At 36.2% G+C, this 8,836-nt stretch overlaps 2 protein-coding genes across 6 annotated transcripts; one reads left to right on the plus strand and one right to left on the minus strand.

Moving 5' to 3' along the window:
* Window positions 1–492: 492 nt before the first annotated feature.
* LOC120088329 (ARM repeat superfamily protein) lies at window positions 493–6,448 on the plus strand. Of its 5 annotated transcripts, none has more exons than XM_039045548.2 (12): window positions 493–798; window positions 1,080–1,457; window positions 1,799–1,864; window positions 2,046–2,185; window positions 2,476–2,602; window positions 2,728–2,879; window positions 3,996–4,131; window positions 4,566–4,650; window positions 4,768–5,042; window positions 5,480–5,610; window positions 5,709–5,786; window positions 5,884–6,448. In XM_039045548.2, the coding sequence occupies exons 1-11, from the start codon at window positions 526–528 to the stop codon at window positions 5,740–5,742; spliced, it is 1,797 nt and encodes a 598-aa protein (XP_038901476.2). In that variant the 5' UTR covers window positions 493–525; the 3' UTR covers window positions 5,743–5,786; window positions 5,884–6,448. The 5 variants fall into 5 exon arrangements, with proteins under 5 accessions (XP_038901476.2, XP_090162098.1, XP_090162097.1 ...); XM_090305972.1 differs by having other exon boundaries at window positions 505–798; window positions 1,080–1,391; XM_039045549.2 differs by having other exon boundaries at window positions 515–798; window positions 1,047–1,391.
* A 325-nt stretch (window positions 6,449–6,773) lies between these two features.
* LOC120088330 (GDSL-like lipase/acylhydrolase superfamily protein) lies at window positions 6,774–8,590 on the minus strand. Its single transcript, XM_039045550.2, has 5 exons — window positions 8,236–8,590; window positions 8,024–8,145; window positions 7,713–7,946; window positions 7,356–7,611; window positions 6,774–7,122 (listed from the first exon to the last, which is right to left on the minus strand). Exons 1-5 carry the CDS (start codon window positions 8,468–8,470, stop codon window positions 6,929–6,931), a joined length of 1,041 nt encoding a protein of 346 aa, XP_038901478.1. The 5' UTR covers window positions 8,471–8,590; the 3' UTR covers window positions 6,774–6,928.
* Window positions 8,591–8,836: the final 246 nt, after the last annotated feature.

Consider the following 8,836-nt stretch of genomic DNA (forward strand, 5'->3'; position numbering starts at 1 on the left):
TTTTTACGTTAAGCTCCATTGGATAATCACTTCGTCTTTTGTTTTTTTTTTTTTTTGAAAATTAAGCCTATTTTCCCCCCATTTTTTATATTGGTTTACATCTTTCTTAAGTACAATGATTGAATTCTTAGTCAAATTGTAAAATAAAAAACAACTTTACAAGAGCTACTTTTTCTAGTTTTCAAAATTTGGTTTAGTTTTTTAAACCATTGGTAAAAAATAGATAATAAAGTAAGAAATTAAAATGTTAGGCTTAATTTTAAAAAACAAAAATAAAAAAACAAAATGGTTATCAAATGGATTTTAATGATTAAATTGTTACAAATTTGGGAGTATAAATACTAAACTTTTATATATCAAAGTTGACGAAATTGTAACAAAATTGAAATTAAAGGGACTAAATTTGTCACTAAATTGTTACTTTAACAGAAGTTAAATCAAATATTTTTTTAAGCAAAGTAAAAAATAAAAAAAGGTTAATGATAATCGGGCGGGCCAAATTGCTAAAGATACCAGGCCCGATTGATGAAAATGGTCGAGTGCCGGAGAGAGTGCGTAGCTGGGGAATCTTCAGTCTCTAGTTTACTAATACGACACTTCTCTGTGGAAAATTTTGGAGGGAAGCCAAGGTTGAAGACGACTGCGAGTCTGAAAGCTAATCGTGTTCTTGAACTTTCAAACCTTGCTATGGAGGTGGGCTCAGATTCAGACTCTATAGAAGCGGAATTGGAAGCGGACCTTGAACCTGTAGAAGACGGTAATGGACCTGCTCATCATCCTTCCGCTCCATGTGATGAGGTTTCTATTCAAATCCCGAGCTTGTTTAACATTTAATTAGTTTTCTATTGGTTCAGTTATTGCTCTGAAATTTCCCTTGAAACTCGAGCTGGTTTCTGCATTTGTTCATTCAGCTATGCTAACCTGGATTTTCTTTGATATTCGACTTCACGGAATAGTATTATGCGGTGAATTTGCATGACGATGGTGATAAGTTAGGTTGTTAATATACAGGTCTTGTTATTGAGATAGCTAAATTGGTATTGCAGTGGATTGAAATTCTTATCGACATCACTTTGCAGTTATTTGATATCTCAACGACGGTTGATCCTAGCTATATTATCTCTCTAATACGGAAACTTCTGCCACAAAACGCAAGTAACCTGGGCAGTTCTTACGGAAATGGAGATGGCGACCGTGACACCTCAATAACCTACATGGATGAAGGTGATGCCTATTTATCTGGCGACCAAGTCTTAAGTTTTTCAGGATCAGTGAGTAAATGCCTGGGCATTGAAATTGCTGATGGTTCTGATAAACTTGCTGATAAAAACGGCGAGGATGAAGGTGCATGTACTAAATCGGAGCAACTTCTTTCATCCTCAGAAGAAAAGGTCTGGGAAGAGTACGGTTGCATTCTGTGGGATCTTTCTGCGAGTAAATCTCATGCAGAACTTATGGTACTTAAGTTTCCTTCCTACCCACACCCACACACTCTGTTCTCCCCAGTTGTCTTGTTAAGAGAAGAAGTGGGATGACTAAATTCTAAAACGTGTTCTTACTAGCACCTTAGTCATCATTATTGACCTTGCCAACTCTCGTTATTGTGCTCCTTCTCCCCTTGCTGATACCCTCCAAATTTATTGTAGCCTCGACTTACCCATGGCATAATGCTTTTCAAATGGAACCGGTGACAATAATATTTTGGGTACTCTAGCAATAGTGTCATTATGAATTTTATTGCCACTTCCTATTAGTACCCGTTTCATTTATTTGATATTTATGTTTACATGTTTCCCAGGTTCAGAACTTTGTCCTTGAAGTTCTTTCTGCAAACCTTATGGTCTCACAATCTGTGCGTGTTATGGTATGTGACAGTGTGACATATAATTTAAATAATCCTTTTCCACCATGTGTTAGAAATTGCATCATTATCTTTTATATTATTGCAAAGAGATGGATAAACATTGTGGCTTTGGCATTTTGAGGGTATCACTTATAAGTTGAGTACTGCTTCAAATCCATGTTCAATTAATTACTTTCTGCAGGAAATTAGCCTTGGAATTATTGGAAACCTGGCCTGCCATGAAGTTCCCATGAAACATATAGTCACCAAGAGTGGATTGATTACAACCATTGTGAACCAGCTGTTTCTAGATGATGCTCAATGTTTATGTGAAGTTTGCAGGTATCATACAAAAGTATGCCTTTCTAATCAACTTATATAATGTCCAATTTCAAATTTTATGCAACTTTGTTTTCCCAATATTTCATTTGGTGAGGTTGGCATTCATACCTGCCATTATATGTTTTAAGACTCATTACGACAGTTTTTGTTTCCCATATTCGCCATTAATTGGTATGCCTTCTTCAGTTTTTATGGCCTTTGATTGATATCAGATGTAGTGACAATTTTCTTCAATCCTTCTACTTGTTTTGTAATATACATTTTTTTGTTATGGTTATTATGGTTTACAGGTTGTTAAATGCGGGTCTTCAAAGTAGCGAATGTGTCATATGGGCTGAGGCTTTGAATTCTGAGCATGTTCTTTCTCGTCTTCTATGGATTTCTGAGAATACCTTAAATCCACAACTTATAGAAAAGGTATCAAAATCTGTATCACGTCGAAGCAAAGAACATAAAAGGTCACTGTAAATTGTAGCATAATGTAATTGCGAAGACAAATTCTTAGCTTGTCTGATGGCTTAAATAGTTTCTTTCTCCATCAGAGTATTGGGCTATTATCAACCATTATTGAAAGTCAGCAAGAAGTTGTTCATATTCTTCTCCCATGTTTGATGAAGCTGGGTTTGTCGAGTGTTTTGTTCAACCTTTTTTCTCTTGAGATGAAAATATTAACAAATGAAAGATCACCTGAAAGGTATGAATCTCCTTTGCCTATACTATAGGTATTAGTTATAGGATTACTGTTGGGAACCAAGGTAGTATGGGATATCTTTGTCTCACATTGGTTAGAATGGGATGACCAATGTGGTACTTAAGTGGCTTGGCTCTCCCACCCCAATTGCTGGTTCTTGGGGTATGGTTCTCCAAAGTGCTAAAGTACCTAACAATGGTATCAAAGCCGGTTGTAGGGTTCTGACCGGATGTGACCAAGTGAAGTACCGCGGAGTAGCCGCTAGGACATTGGCTTTCCGGGGATGGGGTATTGTTGGGAACCAAGGTAGTATGGGACACCTTTGTCCCACATTGGTTAGAATGGGATGACCAATGTGGTAATAAGTGGCTTGGCTCTCACACCCCAGTAGCTGGCTTTAGGCCTTAGGGGTGTAGTTCTCCAATGTGCAAAGTACTTAACAATTACATGTTGCATACAGGATTGCCAAAGTTTTGTAATTGACATGTTGTAATCTTCATGCCTTTCAATGTTACAAGTTTTTATTTGTTACAAAAAAAACACTTCATTTCTTGTATTTCTTTGTTGGTTTCAAGACATATTGATGTCAATATTAGTATTAAACTTGACTGGGTTTGGATGAACGTGTACTTTTCTTTCCCTATCTTAGTTGAGAAAATATGTATGATCATGCAGATTAGTCATACCTCTTTAGCATCCTAAGTATCGTTAAGATGTTTTGTAGTCAATTGATCCCATGTTAGAGAGCCTTCACCACCCAATGTATTATTGTATGAAGAAAGAAAATGTTATGTATCTTGTGTGCATCGACCAATAATCAATGAATTTAGTGGAAGAGCAATTTTGTAGGTTCTGGGTTATTTTGTTGAGGTGAATTTAAGCTGGTCTAGAAATACTGGGTCGCCAAAAAAAGAAGGAAAAGGAGGAAAAAGTCAAGTACACAATAGAAAGAAGCTCTCTAACGAGCATGTAGAATTTTGTATATTTCATAGCCATGAGAGCTCCAGCCTGAGTTTTATGACATGTTGTTTATGATGCTTGTATTGTAGATACTATGAGTAAGAAATGATGATCAATGTAGCTTCTTATGAGTCCATCAGTCTCAAAATTCAATTTCAGGCATTCAATTTTGGACGTGATTCTTCGGACAGCTGAAGCACTCTCTGGACTTGAAGAGCATTCTCAGGAAATTTGTTCAAATAAAGAGCTTTTTGAGCTTGTTTGTGACCTAGTCAAATTGCCAGATGCATTTGAGGTACAGTTCAGGTACCTGAAGTAAGAGTAGGGCCATGTTGAGACCTTATAGTAATAATAGGGATGGGTGTATTTATACTTGGACGTGTTAACATCTCCATATATTCTTTTATTTATTATGATCTCAGGGTTATTTAATTTACTTGTCAATGTGGAACCATGCATAACTTGTTAAATGTGTCCATTATTTCGTCCCAAAAAGTTGTGTTGCTCAAAAGTGGACTTGTGCTGCATGTCGTGTATGATCTACCACCTTTCCTATCGTTCAATTTGTTGCTAGAAGATGCTGAAGTTTCCTTTCTTCAGCTGTTATTTATTGCATATTTTAAACTACTTCTATATTCTGTGCTTCACTCCTGGGGTGCTACAAATATGTTTTTCTTGCAAGATCAAGGAAACCTTCCATCTTTGAAATGGACATATTTCTTTCCATAGGTCCCCAGTTCTTGTATCAGTGCTGTGGTTTTGATTGCAAATATTCTGTCAGATGTGCCTGATTTTGCCTTTGACTTGTCTCAAGGTAAGTTAAGTTCGTTCTGTTTCTTATTGCCAAGTTTCTGGTGGCAACTATGAGTTTGATTTTCGTTTGCCAATCACCTTATGTGGATTTCAAGTGTGATACTTTTGATCTATCCAGATTTGGCTTTTCTACAAGGTCTACTTGATATATTCTCTTTTGTTGGGAACGACTCAGAGGCACGTGATGCTCTTTGGAGCATCAGCGCGAGGATATTGGTCCATGTTCAAGAAAATTCAATGAGCAGATCAAGGCTGTTTGAATATGTGTCATTACTAGTGAGTAAGACTGATCTCATCGAGGATGATCTTCTAGACCACCATATGACTGAATCTTGTAAAGAAGAGGATGGAATGACCTCTGCCGGCACAGAATCAAACTCTAGATGTATATCTGTATCCTGTTCATTGAGTTTGTTTGACTTTCCTATTATTATTTGGGTTAAAATATCATTTTGGTCTTTGTTAGTTCTTGTACTTTCAATATATCTTAAATTTAGTCTATTCAATTAGTTTATTATTGATTTTTTTCAAAAAAAAAAAAAAAGGATTTTGAAAGTATATTTACCTGGTTTTTCTTGCATGAAAGTTATTATTGTATAATCAATTTTGATAAAAATAAACTTTAAAGAACTAAATTTAAGATCCACTAAACGTACATAGACTAAATTTAAGATTTATTGAAAGCAAAGAGACTAAAATTGGATAAATAAAGTATAGGAGTAAAAATGGTATTTTGAACTATTTATTAGTCGATCCAGGCAATTCATTTTCAATTTTTGATGGATCATTTGCATGAATGAACTTTGTGTTATCCTTTACTCGTCTCTTAGTTAAGAAGGATAATTTCTATTTTAAGTCATTGGACTGCTTCTAAGGATGAAGGGACGGATGTAAGAGACGCATATCATGTTGAAGATGTAGACATCAATAGATTGTTGAACTGTTGCTGTAAACATTCTGAGTAAGATCTATATCAATATGTTCGTTATGAATTCTTCTCTTATTCTGTAATTTCTGATTAAGTGCTATGTTTTTTGTTTTCCTAACTCGGATGGCTAGGGAATTAGTAGAGACGGAAATACACTCTTCATAGCCCATAGTGTTGCTCTTAGCCACTTTAGTACGTTCACTTAAATGGTAATTGATCTTTGCTGCAGAATTTCAATCATGAATATTTTCGCTAATCTCTGCAGATTTTATACTGAGTCAGTGCCTTTTGTTTCTTTGGTTTCAGCCTCTCCATTCAGCACACAGAGGCCAGGATCTCATTTTGAATCATTATCAACCGAAGGAAAGTCAATACAAATAGGTTCTGCAAATTTGGTCCCCATGGTTTGAAGAAATTTAGATTTTAATTCCTATGGTTTATAATTCGAAAACTCTCATGAACTATTTATGAGGGTTTTATCAAACCATAGGGATTATTTATAGAGGTTTTATCAAACTGTAAGAACTAAATTCTAACTTTTAAAACTATGGGTCTAAATTCTAACTTTTTCTAAAGCATAGGGAGCAAATTTGTAATTTAACCATACAAATATTTACTGAATGGATGCGTAGTTAGTGGTGGTAATGTGCAACCAGGTCAAGCCTGTTGTTGGATGATAATTTATTGGTCTAAGACTCCTCGGAGTCCCAACAACTTCCAAAATCCTGCCAATTGTTTGGTTATGTACTACTTGTCTTATAAGTGGTTTGGAGATGGTTTTAGGACTACAACGGTTTTGTACTGTGATTGGTTATACCTAAAATCACATATTATTCAATGCCCACCACATTGGCACATGGTGCTCAAATAATTGCCTGCTTACTTCACCGGTTCCTTCTCACTCATCTTTTTGAGCATTTTTCATTATCTATCTAAATTTAGGTATGTTGTCTGGTTAGGGCTATTACTAAATTGCTTTTTTCATAATTGAGTTACGTCTCATTTTCAGTTTGATGCATAATTTCTGGTGTCTGTGTCCTCTTGTATAACAACATTAGCTTTTGCTCTCAAGTTGCTTTTACATAAGTACGCATAATGGAGTGCTTATTTTCCCTTCTAAATTTTACGGAAAATTGTGGTGTCAGAAGAAGCAAGTTTCAAGGGTCTATCATCAGCAGTCTGTTGCACAACTTTAATAGATGAAGAATAGTAAGAGATAGCACACTCTGTGCTTGTTATCCCTTTCAGCCTTTATTTGTCTGCAGAAGAAAACAATAAAGCGCAGCATACAACCACACAATAAGTTAATCCCTATAACAGGAAACTACTTTGGAACACCCAGGTGTACGACTTATGAGATGAGAGAGATGCCACTGGCTAGCAGATTACTTGCTAAGAACTTGTTTGCAGCTTCTGATGGGTGGAATCCATCCCAGAACACGTATTCAGATGCATTAGCACATGTCCCTACTGATTCAGTGTTGCATAGGATTGATGTTTCAAGCAAGCCTGTGCCACAGCAGGCCTTCCTTGACTCAAAGAAACCTACATAATTTTATGTATGGTTAGTGACACATCGTGGGTTCTGATGTTCAGGTTTTAAACCATCAATGTGGATTTTTCAATCCCTTGTGCTTCCATGTGAAAGATTTTCTGACATTTAGTTTACATTCTACTTTATTCAAGATATTATATGAGCTGTTAACCTGTACTGAACATCCTAGGTTGGAGTAGATGCATGCCATTTTATTTACCCATAACTAATCTCAATGGCATACCATTTTCAGCTGGCTTTGTGATAAGGTCATAGAGAGGTTTGTAACTGTCCAAGACAACCAGATTGAGGCCAGAAAGCTTGGTTCGTAAGCTCTGAGATGTGGCATTGAGCTTGCTATTGAACGAAACTGCATCATTGTTTAGCTTAGCCACACACTCATTGCTGTCGGATCCAAAAACCGTTATGGCTGCTGGAAGACATCCAAGCGGTGGCAATGTTGTTACTCCAATCCTCCGTGCTCCCATTGCATATAGATTCTGAAATCATATGTTTTGATTATACAATATTCATAAACGTATATATATACACTTTTTTTTTTTTAAATTGAATCAATTTAGGAATTGATGGAGAACCAGACCTGAATGAAATTTATGTAGGAGGTGATGATAATGTTGCCGAACTGATTAGCAGTATATTTCTTGTAAAGTAGAGGATTGATGTAATAATTTTGCAGAAAGTCATTGCTCCCAGCACTAACAAGGTAAATTGCACCCGATATAATAGATGAAGCATTGGATTTCCCAGCAATCTCGGCTACTTTGTTCTGATACTCCTTGTAGTATTCCAGCTGCTGAGTTAGGGAAAGTGCATTCTACAATACCACAAGCCAAAACATGTTATTTTAGGGCAGTGCCCAAGATAGACAAATTCAAGTTTTTGATTTATTACATATAACTCTGCTGTTGTGTCAAGGTATCCAGAAGCAGCTGAGGCAAAGCTTGCTCCAATCAGGAGATTCTTTCCTCCACTGAGGTAAGGTTGTGGGTAAGATGTAAATCCTAGGTACTCAGCTATTCAGAAGGCAACAAGAGAAAATCAGATCATTTATTGATTATATATCTTCATAAGCAAGTGAAATGAGTGTCTAAAGTACAAAGTACCAGTGAAATCTGAGGCAAGTTTCCCATTGCAGAACCTTCCTGTAGGCTTGTGAGTTATAAAATCTCTTCCATAAGGGAGGAAGTCTGCTTTAATGACGGTTTTGAGATGATTATTGATCCCCACATCGAGGACAGAATCCCCAAATGTGAACAATGCAGGAACCAGGGGCTGACCATTTGCCAAAGTGATCACAGGAGCAAGGAGAAAGAAAATGGATAAACAAATGGTATCCATAATCCACACCAAATGCGTTTGTTTGAAAAATGAAAGCTGAGAACAGGCAGTTTTAAAGGGAGATTTGCAAGTGAGGATGGGTGAAATAATTGGTTTCAAAAGTTCATATGTTCAAGAAATCTGATCATTTACAGCTTGATATGTATTAATTATGTTCATTAGGCCTCACAAGATTTAGCTGATACTGAACCCCCATCTAACATGCATCAGATTGTATAATCCATATTTAAAAGAGAGAGAATTTCCCAAATTTTCACCTCCGCAAAATGTTTGATGAGTTGGTTTCAGCCAAATTTAAGTCTCGAACGTAACAAAAGCCAAATTTAAGTCTCGAACGTAATAAATAAGTGTGACATTTTATCAGCC

The sequence above is a fragment of the Benincasa hispida genome, chromosome 10, assembly GCF_027475165.1.
Source record: "Benincasa hispida cultivar pf3 chromosome 10, pf3_genome.v1.1, whole genome shotgun sequence".
Classification (NCBI taxonomy): domain Eukaryota; kingdom Viridiplantae; phylum Streptophyta; class Magnoliopsida; order Cucurbitales; family Cucurbitaceae; genus Benincasa; species Benincasa hispida.

Excerpts from the sequence above, each read along its gene's own strand:
- LOC120088329 (XM_039045547.2), top strand. The coding sequence starts at position 526 with ATGAAAATGGTCGAGTGCCGGAGAGAGTGCGTAGCTGGGGAATCTTCA. Across the intron at positions 4,651-4,767 it reads TGCCTTTGACTTGTCTCAAG|ATTTGGCTTTTCTACAAGGT; the intron begins GTAAGTTAAGTT and ends TGATCTATCCAG. Across the intron at positions 5,043-5,479 it reads CAAACTCTAGATGTATATCT|TTAAGAAGGATAATTTCTAT; the intron begins GTATCCTGTTCA and ends CTCGTCTCTTAG.
- LOC120088330 (XM_039045550.2), bottom strand. The coding sequence starts at position 8,470 with ATGGATACCATTTGTTTATCCATTTTCTTTCTCCTTGCTCCTGTGATC. Across the intron at positions 7,947-8,023 it reads ACACAACAGCAGAGTTATAT|AATGCACTTTCCCTAACTCA; the intron begins GTAATAAATCAA and ends GTGGTATTGTAG. Across the intron at positions 7,612-7,712 it reads CCTACATAAATTTCATTCAG|AATCTATATGCAATGGGAGC; the intron begins GTCTGGTTCTCC and ends ATATGATTTCAG.